Here is a 19,570-nt window from a genome sequence, read left to right as displayed (position 1 = left end):
ACAGTCAATTTTATAAGAATGAAATCGGGTACAAGATTTATTAAATTGCTATAATACACCAAAAAAAATCTATTTTACAGGGAGAAAAATTATATTTTAAGAGGGATGAAACTGTAATACGGCGATATTTTCTTGGGGGGTGGTGGAGGGGGGCGACAAGTCAAGTATAAAATATATCCTGATACTGGTCATTGCAATGGAATTGTATTTCTACAAGAATACATACACCTGTAATGTAAACTTGCATTGAAATCACCAGCTACTTTGTTTTGAGGTAAAAACAAAAAGCAAACAAATGGAGATTAAAACCTAAGCTCCTTGGTGGTGGTAATGAAAGCAAGCATTGTGTGTATGTTCAACCCACAAGCCCTCATTGGCCATGCTCCAGCTTCATTGCTTTTGGCTTCAGCACCATGGACAGCAGTATGCTGGTGTATTTTGGGAATGTTTACATTAAATTGTTGTATAAATGCAAAAATTCTGCTATCCTTATCTTCAAGAATTTCTAAACGATACCAGTGAGCAGCACTCATGTGGACCTCACCTCTGAGAAGATGGCGGCAGGTATGAGGAGGAGCGCCAAGATGGTGTGGAAGTTGGGGGTGTACGTGCGGCTGCTGGCCGCCAGCGTCCTGCTGGAAGCCGAACTGGGTTGGAGGGATCGGGTCGGGGTTGGCGCCCAGAACAACGAGAGACGGGTGTTGGCTCGCATCCCAGGCGACATCATCATTGGAGCCCTGTTCTCCGTCCATCACCAGCCGCCCGCAGACAAGGTGGGTGGGCACTGTTGGTTGTCAGCGTTAAGTGCGATGTGACGTTTGTATGGCCGACTCTCGCAGGTGCACGAGAGGAAGTGCGGGGCGGTGCGCGAGCAGTATGGGATCCAAAGGGTGGAGGCCATGATGCACACACTAGATCGGATCAACGCCGATCCCAACATTCTCCCTAATATCACTCTGGGATGTGAGATCAGGTAAATCATTTACATTTGCAAGACATTTCGAAGCTATTTGGAGCTCTACACTTACTAAAGATATTTGGTCTCATCCATCCACAATAACACTATTTTATAAAATCCCCCAAAACATCCCTACTGACACCAACATTATTAATTAAAGAGAAAATGTTCTTTCACACCAATATTAAAAAAAAAAAAAAAAATCTGCATCCACAGACACTAATATAAAAAAAATATATATAACTGGTGAATAGTACTGTAAAAAGGATTGGAAAAAACACTAACACAAAAGATTAAATAAAATAGTGAGCCAATTTTTATTTGTGCCTACACTGTCTGCATTAAAAAAAAAAAACAGTTATTTTTTTTCTACTGTGATATAAAGTGTGACTAAGATTGGTGCTAGGATAGACCCCTGAAAAAAAGAAAAATAAGAGAAAAGTAAAAAAAAAAAAAAAGGATAAACCCCTGAGGCACACCTTTTGTTTGTCCCCGCAGGGACTCGTGCTGGCACTCGGCCGTGGCCCTGGAACAGAGCATCGAGTTCATCCGGGATACGCTGGTGTCCAGCGAGGAGGAGGAGAGCCAGGCCAGGTGTGCCACACCTGGTGGCATTGCAGCGCTGCCGCAGAGCAAGAAGCCCATTGTGGGCCTCATCGGGCCAGGGTCCAGCTCGGTGGCCATCCAGGTGCAGAACCTGCTGCAGCTCTTCAACATCCCGCAGATCGCCTACTCGGCCACAAGCATGACTCTCAGTGACAAGGTCAGGGAAACTTTTTTTGGCCTAACAAATGATCGCGTCACATTTCACTAAACATGGTAGTATCATAATAGTTTATTGAATGAGCTAAAAATTGTGTAAAATCACTTTACAGGGAAGACAGTGGCATTTTTTTAGTATTTAATGGATAGACACACTCGTTAGCCTAGCTTGCTAAGTTGTAATGGATAGTATTACTTGGCCTCACATTCGTAGGGCTAACTATAGCATGTTGGTTAAAGCGGAAGTCAACTTTAAAAATTCCTTGACAATATGTTATATGTCAGCTCACTAGTCTCAACATGACATTCTGATTAATATTACATTTGTGGAATATGAATTTTGAAGCAAAATCAGGCTGTTTTTATCCATCTCAGGGGGCGGCCATTTTGCTACTTACTGTCGACTGAAGATGACATCAATATTGCTCAGGCAACGACCAATCACAGCTCATCTGTTTTATGAAGCTGCGCTGTGATTGGTTGTTACTTGAGACCTGAGCAACAATGATGTCATCTTCAGTCGACAGCAAGTGGCAAAATGGCCGCCCCCTGAGATGGATAAAAACGGCTGAATTTTGCCGCTGAACTCATATTCCACTAACACAATATTAACCAAATACCATATTTAGACTAGTGGGGCTGCATAGAACATATTGTCAAAAAAATTTTTTTTATTTTTTTTTGGGGGGGTGACTTCCACCTTAACAAGCTAACAACTGATTACCTTTTTTCACAACTCTTTAAAAGCGCAAAAAATGAATCGAATATTGGGGGTGGGGGGGATCATTAAACCTGTCAATTTCATGTTTGGGGCGTGGCTTAGCGAAAGGTGAATTTTGACAGCACTTTTTATAGACAAAGGCTCCATCTTGAAGCGTGTCCTTCTTCCAGAGCCTGTTTAAGTACTTCATGAGGGTGGTGCCGTCAGACATGCAGCAGGCCAGAGCAATGGTGGATATTGTCAAGAGGTACAACTGGAGCTACGTGTCTGCCATAAACACCGAGGGTAAGACCCAAAAATTAGTAGCAAATTGATACTTTCAAGCCTGCGTTAAGGTTTCAAGATTCTTGTTGCGCCTCACATTTTAACTTTCTTCACTGTCAACTTCCTCCCACAGGTAACTACGGCGAGAGCGGCATGGAGGCGTTCAAGGACATGGCGGCCAAGGAGGGCATCTGCATCGCGCACTCGGACAAGATCTACAGCAACGCCGGCGAGCGCGCCTTCGACCGGCTGCTGCACAAGCTACGGGCCCACCTGCCCAAAGCCCGCGTGGTGGCCTGCTTCTGCGAGGGCATGACCGTGCGAGGCATCCTCGCGGCCATGCGCCGCCAGCGCCTGGTGGGTGACTTCCTGCTGGTGGGGAGGTGAGACTGCGAAGAGAGCTCGTTCTCGTCATATACATCCCATCCGTCATCCATCACCATGGAAACCAAAAGGTACTGCTCTTCTGTAACGCTTGCTCTGTTATGCTTTTCTAAATGTGTTCAAGAGTTGGATGGAAGGAAAGCATGTGGAGGAGTGGAAGGGCGGGCTGATTGTGGTGGTGGTGGTGGGGGGGGGTCGTATCTGCTGGTGGGCAGAGGAACAAGCAGCAAGCGAGGGGGTTGATGGAGCCACAGTATTGGCCGCGTCTCCCAAGAAGGTGCTTTATTTTAAGGTTGCCCGGCGTTCTATAAATGATTCTGCTCATTAGCAGACACACATGTGGGCTGCAGCGGGAGGACAAGAAACATGTAAAGTGACCTTGAACTACATATCGCAAAACACGCCATTCGCCGTAGAGTAACGCACACGCCAAATGTGTTCACGTGTGTGTTGCGCTGCTTTTGGACTTCCATGTTGTTGCTAGCGTGTTTATAAGATGAAATGGCTACATCGTCATGAGGAGTGTAACGACATATATCGATACCAGGATAAATCGTTATCCTTTGTCTCCCGATAGATTATGGATACGCCTACGTAAGTATTGGGATATTTGTAGTGAATATACAGCCACTATAATGGCTCCATAGTTCATTACTTATTGAGCAGTTACTTGGCAGGCCGCTAGGGGGAGCACCTCATCAGAGTGCCACGGAAATGTACGGTCTTCAGGCGAAGAAGACTCAGGATCTTACTTTTACTTGTATAATACATTTATTTGCCCAGCAACTAACTCAGTTTTGCATACATGTCTATGAAAAATGTGTGTTACACCTTAAATTTTAACGTTTAAAGACATTTTGTTTTGACTTTTTGAAGAATGTCTGAGGAAATAAATATTGATTTAAATGGATTTAATATTTAAATAATTTTACTTATTTACTTTTACAATCTTACACAAAAAAAAATGTCAGTTTATAAAATTAAACAGTTGACTGTAACTGACTCACATGTTGCATGACACAAATTTGTTCACAAAAAGTTGTCTCTGTTCAGAAGATATTTCTATTAGTTTAAAAAAAATACACTAAAGTACTCACTGTGAACAAGTTACCAGTTTTAATATTGTGTTTCAGTGATGGCACAAAAAGAAATTATTTTCTCAACGAAAAACATCCGTTTATGTCTCGAGTAGTTTTATCGAAGATTATTGTGGATTTATTACCTGAGCAATATCGTGATAATCGCGGTATCGTCATATCGTGAGATAATCGTTATCGTGAGCCTTGTATCGCATATCGTATCGTATCGTGAGGTACCCTGAGGTTCCCACCCCTAATCGTCATTGTCGTCGCCATCATGTAACTACAGGTGATGTTTTAAGTCACATTTTTAACATGTGTGGGGCTTGGTTTAAAGTAGCACTAAAGAAAATTTCAACCTTCATAAAATATAATCGTACCTCTTCTGATGAAAAACAGACTTAAAACTAGTTGAATGGTAGCTTTGCCATGGCCTTAGGGGGTCTGTATCATTTTTACTGGCACTCAGCAACTTTGAGGAGGATGGTAGGAACACAAAAGCACTACAAATGTGCTGACTGCTTTATGGCATACGTTAATTTCCCCTTTCCCCATTTGTTACAACAACGGAAATCAATTTGAATGTCAACACACAATTACTGCTTTCATAGCAGAAGCTGCAAAACAACTGAAAAGTTTAGTCTGAGGAGGCAAAAAAGAAAAAAAGGGGAAACTATTCGCATGAATCAAGGATCAACATTTTCCAGCCAGGATCATCATTTAAAATTAGGGTGTTTCAATTAAATGTTTCACACCTTGATTAGGGTTTCACACAAGGACTTGGGTTTCAAGCCAGGTTTTGGCTTTTAAACAAGGGTTAGGGTGCCAAATTAGGGTTTCAGGGCTGAGATTTTAAATTAGGATTTCAATTCAGGATTAGAGTTTCAAATTAGTTGTGAAGACCGGGTTAGAGTTAGGGTACAAGCCAGGGTTAATGTTTCATAATAGGGTTTCAAAATTAAGGTTTGTAGCCAGTGATAGGGCTTCAAGCCTAAGAAAGAGACAATTATAATGAATGCTTTCTTTAATCATTGCCATCACGTTCGATTCAGCACTTGTATTTTGCTATTGTAGTGGAGAGGTGGTACCTAATGAAGCGTCTGGTGAGAGCCAACTGAAAACCACATGACCTGACACATTAAATGAAGAGCATAGTGGGACTGGAGCCAAATAAGCTCATGTCTATTCTCATCACTCCCGCCGGACGCCACTCGATTGCACCTCCGCACGCGCACGCCCTTTTCAAGAAATCAAAACGCAGCGAAAAGTTTACAACGGCGTCCTGCAGTTGCACAAGCTTGGTGTGCGCGTCCATTTTGTAACACATCCTCAGAGAGGCTATGTGCTCGTGGTGGAAAAGCACACAGGGGCTCTGACTCTTGATAGTTTTGAATCACTCCCGAAGCAAAACCCACGCGCCCGAGCGCTCAGGGCAGCATCCGCAGCACCGCCTGTTCTTGCACCACCTACATGCACACACTCACACACTTAAAAGCACAACACTGGTGAACTTTGAAGCAGATCTCTTTCCGAGGAGCCACTTTTTCTGCAGAGCAACAAACATCATCCAGTGTTGAAGTCGACCAAATAGAATGACGAGCACACTTGATGGACATCCTGGATTCAAACCTTAATTTGAAACCCTAACTTTAGCTTGATTCTACACCATTGTAACTAGTGTTCTGATACAGATACTGGTATCGGCAGAGGCCCCGATACTGCATTAAAAGAGTAATATCGGTATCGTGAGTACTAACAAGTAACATGCCAATACCATTCATTTCAAGGCTAATATAGGACTTTGGATGCAGCATCTTCTGTCTTGCTCGTGCACAACATTCACTGATATGTGACATGTTCACTGCATGCCGATCTAAGATATCCTATTGGCCCTTGAATGCTCTGAACCAATGGCAGGACAGCTTTTTCATGTCGAGAAAAAAAAACCTTAGGTATCGCTATGGAATCGGCATCGGCCGATACTGCAAACCGGGGTATCGGAATCTGTATCGAGGGCCAAAAATGGGAACAACACTAATTGTAACCTGAGAAGCCTCTGCAAATTGTTATTACCTGTCACAATTGGTTTCCAATCAAGGGTATTTTAGTTAACTAAAACTAACAAAAAAAAACTAAAAATAAAATAAAAAAAACAATTTTGTTAACGAAATAAAATAAAAATGAAAATGCTTTATAAAAATAAAAAAAACTAACTGAAACTACATTTTATGTTTACAAAACTCACTAAAATTAACTATATAATTATACCAAAAATGTTTTAGTTTTAGTCTTTGGTAATTTAAGTTAATGATTTTAAATGTGATTTTAAGGAGATTTATTTTGATATTAACCGGAAAAAGGACGTTTGAAAGTGTGTCACACAGAAGTGACGTCATCTCGCAACAGCCAATAGAAAAGCACCCTCAGATGATGTTGCTTCCATTGTGTTTTTTAAATATTACGCAGAGTAATACACATTTAAAAAAACAAAAACAAAACTAAAACTAATACTGAAACTAACTAAACTAAACTGAAGCATTTATTAAATAACAAAAACTAATAAAAACGAACAGAACCACCCTGACAACTAATTAAAGCTAAACTAAATTAAAAAAAACAAAAAAAAACAACAAAACAAAACGAAATCAAAATTATCTAAAATGAAAAATGTCAAAACTATAATAACGCTGGTCCCAATACACCAGTTACCAATCACTGGATTTAAATGCTCTGGCTAACTGCAGTTAACAAAACTCAAAAACTAAATTGAATTGAAGAAAACAGCCAGCAAACGTTTCCAATGGTGTTCTTCTTCTTCTTCTTCTTCTTCTTCCTGCTTAGCGACGGTTGGGCGGACCGTTACGACGTGACGGACGGGTTGGAGCGCGAGGCGGCCGGCGGCATCACCATCAAGCTCAAGTCGGCCTACGTGACGTGGTTCGACGACTACTACCTGAAGCTGAAGCCCGACACCAACCTGAGGGACCCCTGGTTCTCCGAATTCTGGCAGCACCGCTTCCAGTGCAAGCTGAGGGGGGTCTCGCAGGAGAGCACCGCCTACAACCGCACATGCAGTTGTGAGAGAGAGCTTCCCGCATGGTGCCTGTAGGTGGCAGTAGAGTGGCTTTTAAAAAAAAACGTCCCGTCTGTGCAGGGAGAGAGTCCTTGCGCCACCAGTATGCCCAGGACACCAAGATGGGCTTCGTCATTAACGCCATCTACTCCCTGGCATACGGTCTGCACGCCATGCAGCAGGAGCTCTGCCCGGGATATAAGGTACGTCCTTTTGAGGGAATGCATACGGATCTGTACGTGTACATGGACGGTAGATATTAAAAATATAAAGGATTGTTTTGCTGTGTCCAGGGCCTGTGTAATGCCATGCGGCCCATTGACGGCCGCCAGCTTCTGGACTTCCTGATGCAAACCAATTTCACGGGTGTGTCGGGCGAAGTCATCCACTTTGATCAGAACGGAGACTCACCTGGCAGGTGAGAACAAGGAAGTAGGACTGGGTACCGATTCTAATTTCCACAATCGATTCGATTTCGATTCACCAGAATTAAGTTCGGTTTGATTTTGATTATTACAGATTTGATTCACTTCACTTCAATATCGATTCATTATGGAACATCAATTCCTCTTAAATGTCAAAGACATGATAAAAACACCGCAAATATTAAATTCCAAATTAAGTTTTGCAGACAGGTGTTAAACGTTACACAAACATTGATCTAAGCAAGAATAAGATTAAAATATTTTCATAATTCAAATTCAATAATTGTAAATATAAATTAAAAAGCGTCAATAAGTCAGGTTTTTCATAAATGTAAGAAAAATATTCTGTATTCATGTTAACAGTAAATTTCAAGAAAACAGTACGATGCAAAAAAATGCCTTTAAAATTCTATTTTCTAAAGAATTAATGAGAAAAAGAGATATTAAAATAATCGATTCATGGTTTTATGAATCGATATCGAGCTTGAAAAGGAAAATCAATTCGATATCCATTATTCGATTTTTTTAAACCCGGCTCTACAAGGGAGTAGGGATGTAACGATATCCAAACGTCACAATACGATATCACGATATGAAGGTTACGATATCATAATTATCACGATATTGTGTGGAGGTTGGGGATACAAAAAAAGGTCACAATATTGTAAAAAAAAAAATAGATAAAAATAAAAAAGAGCTCATACAAAAAAAACAATATTGTGCTTTGGTACAATATATCAATGAAAAATATAAATGTTATATATAAAAAATATATAAATCTAATATATATATATATTATGTATATATATATATATATATATATATATATATATATATATATATATATATATATATATATTGAGGCACTTACTTGCTACTAATGGAAGCACATATTGATTTCCGACATATATTGACTCGGTTCACAAGCAAATTACGTTTCCCTTCATCTAACCATTAGCATGGTTTTTAAACATAAAAGGGCCAAAACATGCATTGTGAAAATTAGACTGCACTAAAAAAAATAGCCACCAGAGGGTGCTAGAACTGCACAAATGGAAGTCAACCTGACATGACGACGACGATATATTGTGGCAGTTTTAATATCGCGATATCACGATATTGCCGGTATCATTACATCCCTCCAAGGAAGTCGCTTTTCACACACGTGACGGTCGACTGACAGCACATTTGGTCCCAGGTACGAGATCATGAACTTCAAGCAAATGGCCGAGGACGAGTACGCGTACGTGCACGTGGGCAGCTGGGACCAGGGCGGCCTGCGCATGAACGACCAGGAGATCTGGAACAACGACAGTGACGTCATATTCTCGGTCTGCTCCGAGCCCTGCCAGAAGGGCCAGATTAAGGTAAAGATCACGGCAAGGACACTACTTGGGCTTCCAACATCTGACACAAGGCCACCCAACAAGATTTTTACATGTCACAATTTAGAAAAAGTCTCGAAAAAGAGCATTAATAGATTTTGAACGATGTTGAACAGGTGATCCGCAAAGGCGAGGTGAGCTGCTGCTGGACGTGCACGCCCTGCAAGGACAACGAGTTTGTGTTTGACGAGTACACGTGTCGCGCCTGCCTGTTGGGCTCGTGGCCCACCGACGACCTCCGTGGTACGAAACAAAAATAACACTCCTACTAAAGCACAACGAACCTGCAACTTTCCGTTTCTTGTTTTTTTTCTTCTCCTTGAAGGTTGCGAGCCCATCCCGGTGCATTACATGCGCTGGGGCGATCCAGAACCCATCGCCGCCGTTGCGTTTGCATGTCTGGGCTTGCTGGCTACATTATTCGTCACAGCTGTCTTCATCAAGTAAGTCAAACGGGTCCACTTGGACTGTATGTTGATCTTGATGAGATGGAAAAACGGGTGGTCCAAGTAGGGCTGAACTACAAATCAAAATTACAATGCAGTAGAATAAAATTTTATAAAATTGATTGATTTCAGTTGGTCGGTGTTATTTTTGGTAATACAGATGAATTTATTGCATGTTTTTGTTAAAAAAATAATATGGGAAGATAATGTTATAAAATAATTGCATATTACGTTGCAATCACAATATTAACTTTGGTCCCAAAAACGTATAAAAATGTATTTATACGTTTTGTATTGTTTTTTAATGCTTGAGAATACAGAAGGATTTGATGCAGCCTCTTGACCTGGAGAGGTGACTCAAAGCAACGGTAGTTATTACAAAAAGTGGCCAGCAGGTGGCAGCAGAGTATAAGAGATCAACCAGGGCCATTGTTTTCAACAGGTTTGTGAATAATGATGAAACTTAGCTATATTCTAACGCTAGTTGCTGCGGAAAAACAGATAGAAATATACATATATATAATTTTTTTTTTCCCTGATGAAAGAAGAGACTCTAATCTTTCTTTTGGTAGGTTCCATGTTTTTATAGCAATAGAACACAATATTGTGTTGGCCTTGCAAAATCAGTCAAAATCCAGTAAAACAGCCGGAAGTGAAGAGGGTTGCTTCAGTGAAAATGGCTGCCAGTGAATGACTTAAGTTTAACTTGAAATAATTTTGTTCTGACATTTATTTGTGTGTGCTGCTTTAACCAGTGTGTCACTACAAGCAAGCCCAAAGCAAGTCACGTGACTCTCACTGTCATCTGATTGGCACACAGGTTCTGGGACACACCAGTGGTGAAATCGTCCAGCCGGGAGCTGTGCTACATCATCCTGGCGGGCATTTGTCTGGGCTACGCGTGCACATTCAGCCTGATCGCCAAGCCACACCTGGTCTACTGCTACCTGCAGAGGCTTGGCATCGGCCTGTCGCCTGCCATGAGCTACTCCGCCCTGGTTACCAAGGTGCCAAGCATGGCTTCCCGTTTCCAAAGTTGAATACAAGATGTGACTCTGGTTGACTTTCAAGTTGTTTCCAATTTGCCACAGGAAACAATTATGATTATAAAAAAAATCCCATCTGTTTTTACCCATCTCAGAGGGTGGCCATTTTGCCACTTGCTGTGGACTGAAAATGACAACATAGTTGCTAAGGTAACAACGAATCACGGCTCACCTGTTTTCTGAGTTTGGTCATGTGACGTTTGCAAGCTGAGCCGTAATTGGTCATTACCTGAGCAACTGTGACGTCCTTAAGTGGGACAATGGCCGCCCCCAAGATGTATAAAAGATTTTGATACTTAACTCATATTGCACAAATGCAATATTAACCAAAATACCACATGTATTCGGGTGTCAAAATTAGTGTGTTAATTTTGAATTAATTTAAAGTCCCTTTAACGCCACTAATATTTTTAACATGCGACTAATGACCCCACCCCCCTTACTTGGAAAGTCTGTACTGGGGGAATTCAGGTCATAATGCAGCAGACACGTCCACGTTAAAATTTAGCAGTAATAAATTTAATAACAATGCATGTTTGTGGAGACTGGGGTCAAGTTGTATTTTACAATTTTAAAAATGTGCAGAATTTTACAAGTTACTTCATGTTAAAGATTAGATAGCTCTTAATATGGAAAGAAAAATGTACTGAGCTGTCACCAACGTCTTCCAAATGCAATTATGCCATTTGTGACAGAAAAAAAGACCAACACAAAACATCACACCCCTTTTTTACAGTACAGTACAGTACATCTTTTTAATTTTACCTCAATTTTATGAATTATGAAATTACTGTATCAATGACTAAAAGATGCAGCCAAATTGCGATTAGTTTAACCCCCCCCCCCCTTTTGTTACCAAGGGTATGAAAACTTGGGAAAAAATATTTTATTGTACATTTAGAGATATAAAATTTGTCATTAATCGTGAGTTAACTATTAATTAATTAAAATTTTCATATCCTGACACCCCTAATTGTAAAGAACATTTTTGTGTTCAGTTCCACATTTGTAAACATTTTTAATTTGCTATACAAGCATGAATAAGACACTGTGTATTAATAAAAAAAAAAAATCATAATAAATAAAACGTCCCTGCCTTACAAATAATCAATTCAGGGGTCAAACCTTCACCATAATAAAAAAAAGCTGTATAAATATCATGCGTATTTAAATGCATTTTAAAAATCAAACAAATTTGAAGTAGTGAATACAACTATAAAGTAAAACTACTTATCCTTTAAGATTAGTGATCAACTCAGTTGTTGTGTTGTAAATTAGTGCTTTTTAGGTTATCATCATTTTGGACATCACACCATCTGTTGTAGCAGCATTAAATAAACACATGCAAAAGCCAAAGCAAAAACCACGTGGAGTTAATCCTTTAGATGCTTCTTTTTTTTTAAGTCATGCCATTTCCATTTGCTCTACATGAAAATGAAGAAATCGTATCGTGTAGGAGGCCATGTGAGGATGAAAGCAACATGCACTGAATTCCATTTGTTCAATGTTGGCTGGGGTACATGTTGTAGTGGGAGTGAGGAAGGGGAGAGGGATTATCAATACGTATTTTTATATATTTGTACTCAGCAGCTCAATAAGCACTTGATCTATTTTTTGGAACGCAGACCAACCGCATCGCTCGCATCCTGGCAGGCAGCAAGAAGAAGATCTGCACCAAGAAGCCTCGCTTCATGTCCGCCTGCGCTCAGCTGGTCATCGCCTTCCTGCTCATCCTGCTGCAGCTCGCCATCATTGTGGCGCTGCTCGTCATCGAGCCCCCAGAGGTGGGTTTCCGGGGGGAGGATGTTGAAAGGCCTTTTAACTCATTTGCACCCAAAAACGTTTGTTTTATTTTAAATATTACCATGCTCCCAAAGACGTATTTATACGTTTCTAAGTTTTTTTTTATGCTAGACCATATAGAATGCTTTGATGCAGCCTCTGAACTGAAGAGAATGCTTCAAGCAATTGTAGTTATTACAAAAATGGCCAGCACATAGCTGCAGAGTATAAGGGATCAACCTGGACCATGTTGCAAAAAGCTCTTTTTCCCACTGTTTTAACACAGATTTGTGAATAATCAATAATGATGAAACTGTGCTATATTCTAATGCCAGTTGCTTCAAAATGGAAACAGATAGAAATATTCTTCTTTTTTTCTTGATGAAAGAAGAGACTCTAATCTTTGTTTTGGTAGGTTCCATGTTTTGATAGCAATAGGACACAATATTCTGTGGGCCTTACAAAATCAGTCAAAATCCAGTCAAATGGCGAAAAATGTGCTGGGAGTGAATGAGTTAAACTTTCTTTTGACCATTTTTTAGAGGGGGGAGTAGGGGTGCACCACCTTCATGAGGAAACTAAAAGGAAGTCATTGCTTTTAACTGCTTTATTTTCCCCAATGGTTTAGAGTGGGTGTGCCAGGATGTGGCTTTAAACTTAGCTTTGCCTTTTTTTAAGAGAGGGGTGCGCCAATTTTACCAGAATTTTGAAAAGGTTGCATGACTGGGCTTTGGTTTAGTAGGGGAGGCAGTGTGTTAGGTCCTAACTGGGAAAGATTTTTTTTTTGTTAGGCCAATGCGGATTCTAATATTTTGCTCATACAATTCTCATAATTAATTAATCAGCCAGTTATTTTTAAAGCGTTAACTAATTATTCACAAAAAGTGATCACATTAATCATGTATTAACGCAGATTAAATACACTGTTAATTTTGACCGCAGATGATCCTTTAGCTGACAGCGGATGGTTACGTTAAAGGTAGAACAGGTTGTGTTTGAGCAATAAACATGCATTTAAACAACTAACACAAACAACTACATGCATTAAATTAAAGCATTTAATAAATGTTTGCGTATGACATTCAGGGTATTTGTTCATGTCAAACTATCGGGGTCTTTTTTTCCTCCATTTTAAATTATGCAAGTAAGTATGCAGTGGATCAAAAAAATGTTGGAAGGCGTCCTCATAACATTTACAGTAATGTCGAAAGAATTAACACATAACAGTAGGGCTGCTCAATTATGGGAAAAAATAATAATCACAATTATTTTGGCAGTAATTGAAATCACGATTATTCAAACGATTATTTTCTGGTACTAAGCAAGAAAATATTTAAGCATTTAAAAATATTAAGACCAATTAAAAAAAAATAGAAACACTATAATTATACGAGTTCCTTTTGGACCAAACTGAATTTACAACATTATATATTTATAATAATATCTATTTATTTATTTATGTTCGCAAAAACTTGAAGTTGGAGTGCAGCATGTGCACCGTGCAGTAGGATGATTTTTTTGGTACAAAACAAGAAAAAAAAAATAAAAAATAAAATAAAAATAAAAATATTAAGACACATAAAATTATTTGAAACATTAATTACGCAAGTTCCTTTAGGATGAAACAAAATTGATTAAATTAGTTATTTAAAATAAAAAAAAAAGGTGCAAATGTATAAATTTAATTTATTTAAACAACTCAAAAATTTGTATTAATAATCTTTTTTCACGATTATGCTGATTTTGTAATTGTGGAGTGTAACAATTGAAATTGTAATTGAATTTCAATTAATTGAACAGCCCTACATAAAAGGTGCTCTTTAAATTTGGCGGGGCAAAATTTTTTTTGATGAAAAGCCTTTTTAATTAAGCGATTAATTGTGATTAATCAAAATTCTAATATGCGATTAATCTGATTAAAAATTTAATCGTTTGACAGCTTTAAAAAAAGAAATACAATTAAGTTGGCCGGCCAATTAACTGGTCAGGCCCTCGAGTGTGTTTTATTTTGACAATTTTTTTTTCGAGAGAGACAAGGATGTTGCGCCCACTCTTGTCAGAATGTGACAGAGGTGTGTAACTTTTGTTTTGAAAAGGAAAGCGGTTGGGCATCAACTACTTTGTGATGTTGAAAGTGGTGTGTGTATCACTTTAAATGTGCCATTTAGGTTATCCACGACTACCCCAGCATACGCGAGGTGCACTTAATCTGCAACCTTACCACTCTGGGTGTGGTGGCGCCATTGGGCTACAACGGCCTGCTCATCCTCAGCTGCACCTTCTACGCCTTCAAGGTCTGGATGCACGCGCACTACATATGGTCAATACGATCTCTGGGAGTTGTTGTTTTTTTTTGTTTTTTTTTCTTACCGCAGACTCGGAATGTTCCGGCCAACTTCAACGAGGCCAAATACATCGCCTTCACTATGTACACCACCTGCATCATCTGGCTGGCCTTTGTGCCCATCTACTTTGGCTCCAACTACAAGATCATCACCATGTGCTTCAGCGTTAGCCTCAGCGCCACCGTGGCGCTCTGCTGCATGTTTGTGCCCAAGGTAAGCACTGCTGCTACGCTTCCCTTAACTATAGTAAAAAAAGAAATATATTGCAAAGTATCAATTAGGGATGTAACGATACCCCAATATCACGATACGATATCACAATATGAAGGTCACGATACGATAATTGTCACGATATTGTGGGGAGGTTGGCGATACAAAAACAAGGTCACAATATTGTAAAAAAAAAAAAAAAGAAAAAAAAAAAGCTATGTAAGCATTGAGTAGCATTGAGTGACCTTAAAGGGATAGTTCGGCTTTTTTGACATGAATCTCTATTTCATCCTCACCTCCAGTGTGTGCGATCAGCACTGACTTACCCCTGACAGCGTTCTGTGACACGAGTTCTGGTCCGGTGTTGGACGAGAGGAAAATAGTCCAGCAAGCTGGCTGGGGTCACTGAAATAAAGCGTTTTTCTTCTAAAAACAATTTGTGTTCAAAAGAGTGATACATTTGCATCATTAAACTCCTTTTCTGAAAAAGGTCAGACGCCATTACCGCCAGGCACTGCTTTTCTGTTCGTTCGTATCACTTAAGCTTGGGTGACAGCCACTCTGCCACCTGAGCCATGCCACTCCTTCTGTATGTTAGTATATTGCTGGAGTCAGGTGAAATCCTTGTACCTCCAGGAGACCAGTTTTGGTCTTATTTTGGACACAATGCAGTAAATGGCAAACATGAAGAGTGGCATGGCTTAGGTGGTAGCATGTCTGTCTCCCAAGCTGAAGGTCATGAGTTCGTAAATAGCTTTTTTTTTTTTAATAAATACATAAATAAACTAGTCAAATGTACTCAAAACTCTTTGTAAAATTTACTTAGAATTTCTGAGTGAAAAAAAAACCTTTACTATGTTTTTTTTCAAGTAAATATTACTCCCCATTTTTTATATGTGATATGAATATGAATATATTCCCGCCTTTTTTTACCTTTATATTCTGCGCCATCAGGTGTACATCATGCTGGCCAAGCCGGAGAAGAACGTGCGCAGCGCCTTCACCACATCCACGGTGGTGCGCATGCATGTGGGCGACGCCAAGAAAGCCGCCAAGGCGGCCAAACCTTCCAGCAGCATGGCCAACCTGTTCAGGCGCCGCTCGTCAGCGCAGGAAAATGTCAGGTAAGGGTTCCAAGTGGCTGTTGCGCATTGGCACACCCCCACTCTCCCATTTATATCCTTAAAAAAAAAAAAAAAAATCGTCACAGAAAAGCCTGTTTAAGCCACACGCCACCTTCCATATCCTGACTTGGTACAGCGCTTCACACCAGCGTTTACAACAACTCAGTACCGTTAACATCCTGACAGTTAGCGCACCCCCTCTCTTGCAAACACCCTAGAAAAGCGTAAACATCCTACCAAAATTGGTGCATCCGTCAAAAGAGCACCAAAATGCATTCTTATTTAAAACCACGTACCCCCACTTCAACATTCTGAAACGCTTGGCGTACGCCCTCGTGCTTGCACACACCCTCAAAACAATCCAAGTAAAGATTAGCTGCTGCAAAGTATTCCCTTCAACATCTTTACGCAGGGAGACACCAGACAAAAACATTTCATAAACCATACACACCTTTCTAATCTAATCTAATCCCACCCTCCCCCAATTACCTCAACACGCTAGGGAAAAAAATTACCAAAACAAAGTGTTAAAACCCATTCACCCCCTTCATTATATTTCCTGATGGAGTTGGCGCACCCCCTCTCAATAGATTACCAGACCTAAAGTCTGCTAACATAGTCTGTTTAAAGCCACGCATCCCCTCTCCCTGTAAACAGCCAACATTTTCATGTATCAGTATTTCCAGGAATTACCCATATCCCGAATCCAATACTCGAACAACGCAAAATATAGAAATAGAGAAAAAAGAAGAAGAAGAAAAAAAAAACATCCCTGAGGAGAGTGGCAGCCTCATTTTGGTCGATCCTGTGGGAAACTGAGCAGGATTTTTCTTTCGAGGAAAGATGAGGGATAATGGAGGAGATTTTACAATTAGTGTACATGGAAGGAGAGACGTAAGAGAGGTTAGGGGGACACCAGGAAGTGAAACATTGAAGGTTGAAAATTGTGACCAGAGTTTTGTTCTCAGCTCCAACGGGAAGTCTGCTGCCTGGGAGCAGAACGAGCGCAGCTACAGGCCCAACCTTTGGAAGAGGATGACCTTCCATGTCAAGAAAAAGGACGCAGCGGAAGCCAACCAGACCGCCATTATCAAGCCTTTCTCCACGGGAGGTGGCGGCGAAGCGGCGACGACCGTCGAATCGCAATGGTTACAAGATGGAGACAACCCCAGGCCTTTGCCCGCCGAGCTCCCACTCGGCGACATCAGCGCCGTGGTCGGCGTGGGCGAGCTCGGCATGATGGGTGGCCCGGTTGAGGGCGCCACCGTCATGGAGCAAATCAACTGCGTGGTCAACAGCTTCAACCAGCTGGACGTTGCCACCCTGCCGGCCGCCGCCGACCACGCCGACGGCCCTACCGGGAAGCTGTACGAGCACCTGGCGTGCCGCGTCCGAGGCGCCGAGGCGCTCGTCGTATTCACGCCGCCGTCGCCATTCCGGGATGCCTCGCTCAGCTCCGAGGGAAGCTACGACGCTTGCTCTTCGCGCTCGCTATCCGACGCCTCGGAGGCGGAATACGGTCAACTGCTGCCACGGCACTACAGCCAGAGTGCTTCCTCTCTCTAAACGCTTTCCATGGACCCAACTTGTGGTGCCTTGAAAACAGTGGAAACGTTTTGCGTGGATATGTCCCTTTCGTGGTCAAGTAACAAAGACATGATAATGCTAACACTAAAAGAAAGCAAAAGAGTAAACGAGAATTCATCTCTCCCGAAAGAACTTTTTTTTCCCCAGGAACTATCCAGGTCCCTGCCCTGCGACTGGCTGGCAACCAGTTCAGGGTGTACCCCGCCTACTGCCCATAGCCAGCTGGGATAGGCTCCAGCACCCCTTGCAACCCTTGTGAGGAGCAACCGGTCAAGAAAATGGATGGATGGATAAACCATAAACCATGGATAAATGGATAAAATGGAGAATAGACCTCATCTAATCTGACATGGATTCACATCATCAGGCATAGATAAGCATTAAGTGATGAAGACATGCTAATACTAAGGTGAATAGTTAGCAGCAACATTCTTTGCTTTCAGGCTTGTACAATATTTTGGAATTTGGGAATGGCGGCTTTTGATGTTCCTAATCCGACATGGATTCACTGCGCGAGAGAAAAACGTCAAGTGAAGTGGACATGCTAATGCTAACAGGAAGCCAAAGTGAGAAGACGATTGCCTTGTATCTTGGAATATCATAAGATGGTAGCTTTTCCAGTAACTAGCCAAATCCCGCTGCTCTTACATCATTGATTCAATGCAACAAGACAGACTATACAAAACGGAGGAAAACATTCAAGTGAAGAGGACATGCTAATGCTAATGCTAAAATGAACAGGATTTTGTCCTTGCGAAAATGCTGACTTTACAGGATGTATCCAAGTCCCTAATCTGACATGGATTCACTGCATCACGTGTAGAATTCAATAGGACACGCTAACGGAGGAAAAAGAAGCCAAAGTTGGAACGTGCTTTCCTTTCACCATCATAGCTTGGAAATTGGGAACATAATTTTCCGTTAAGCCTCATCACTTTGTAAGGTGAAAAGATTTCCAGGAACTATCCACATCCTGGAAAACTTGACATGTACTTACTGCAGGTGGGTGAAATACACAAAGATCAAGTGAAGATGTCATCATCATGGGAATGGTAAAGTGTAGCTAAAAAATAAATTACATAGATGGCAGCTTTTCCAGAACCTTCCCACATCCTGCTCCTGATTGGACATGGATTCACTGCAACCGGCGAATAAAACCGTCAAGAGAAAATGACATAACAATGAAAGGAAGCTGAGCAAGAGCTGATGGCGAGAGAATTTTTTTTTTTTTTACACCCACTTTGAACGTTCTCATTCCAAAGAAAACTTGAAAATAAGTCAAAACTACTACCTACTACTACTGCCTAACTACTACTACTAATGTGTACAAATATTTTCATGTTCATATTTGTATTTGCCAACTCTGTTTATTTATGGTGACTTTTTCTGGGGACCAGGAAGTGTTTACAATTTGTAACGGCGGAAATGTGATTTGTTCCGATTTATTCATATATTTTTACCATTTTGCTAATGTGTACGGAGGAGCTAAGCTCTGCAATACATGAAAATAACAAAACGGTCTTTGCTAACTTTGATAACAAGTGACGCCGTTAGTTATTCTATAATGCTTAAGGCCCGTGTTTCACAGACAAGGCTTAAATGACTAAATGCTTCTTAATTTTATTTTAATTTATTTTTTGGCCCCAACGCGCAAGATGGGTCTGATTGTATTCTGTTTTGTGATGTTTCTTTAGGTGAATGTAATTTACTAATTTTTCTTATGAGATGATTTTTAGGATTTACGTTGTGCGTGATGCTGCATGTTTACACACGCACACATTGGTGCAATATTTGACTGCAGTGTGGTCATGATAGCATGCAGCTTTGTGCCAACACTTTATATTCCTGTTTATACACAGATGAGTCAGCTCAACTCAAGAGCTGCGAATTGTTTATTAATTTAAGTTTGTTTCAAGTGAATGAGTCGTCATTGTTTAAATAAAGTTAAGACAATTTGATTGAGCTGTTTCCTGTGCAAA

General features: G+C 40.7%; 1 protein-coding gene across 2 annotated transcripts in view; it reads left to right on the top strand.

The window, feature by feature from the left end:
• grm5a (glutamate receptor, metabotropic 5a) overlaps window positions 1-19,570 on the top strand; it is a 20,477-nt gene extending 907 nt beyond the window's left edge. Inside the window, exons 2-18 of one of the 2 annotated variants that reach the window (XM_077504520.1) lie at window positions 501-773; window positions 840-973; window positions 1,457-1,721; window positions 2,612-2,726; window positions 2,839-3,088; window positions 7,010-7,245; window positions 7,323-7,444; window positions 7,535-7,659; window positions 8,865-9,033; window positions 9,168-9,294; window positions 9,377-9,494; window positions 10,318-10,504; window positions 12,169-12,327; window positions 14,494-14,619; window positions 14,701-14,883; window positions 15,835-16,004; window positions 16,973-19,570. In XM_077504520.1, the coding sequence (XP_077360646.1) occupies window positions 555-773; window positions 840-973; window positions 1,457-1,721; window positions 2,612-2,726; window positions 2,839-3,088; window positions 7,010-7,245; window positions 7,323-7,444; window positions 7,535-7,659; window positions 8,865-9,033; window positions 9,168-9,294; window positions 9,377-9,494; window positions 10,318-10,504; window positions 12,169-12,327; window positions 14,494-14,619; window positions 14,701-14,883; window positions 15,835-16,004; window positions 16,973-17,570 (3,303 nt within the window). In that variant the 5' untranslated portion in view covers window positions 501-554 and the 3' untranslated portion in view covers window positions 17,571-19,570. Of the gene's footprint in view, window positions 1-500; window positions 774-839; window positions 974-1,456; window positions 1,722-2,611; window positions 2,727-2,838; window positions 3,089-7,009; window positions 7,246-7,322; window positions 7,445-7,534; window positions 7,660-8,864; window positions 9,034-9,167; window positions 9,295-9,376; window positions 9,495-10,317; window positions 10,505-12,168; window positions 12,328-14,493; window positions 14,884-15,834; window positions 16,005-16,972 lie in introns of both variants that reach the window. The other variant, XM_077504519.1, reaches the window with a different exon arrangement.

Source organism: Festucalex cinctus, chromosome 18, assembly GCF_051991245.1.
Source record: "Festucalex cinctus isolate MCC-2025b chromosome 18, RoL_Fcin_1.0, whole genome shotgun sequence".
In the NCBI taxonomy this organism is placed as follows: domain Eukaryota; kingdom Metazoa; phylum Chordata; class Actinopteri; order Syngnathiformes; family Syngnathidae; genus Festucalex; species Festucalex cinctus.
Note: the sequence above shows the minus strand (reverse complement) of the source record. Positions and strands in the feature narration are given on the sequence as shown.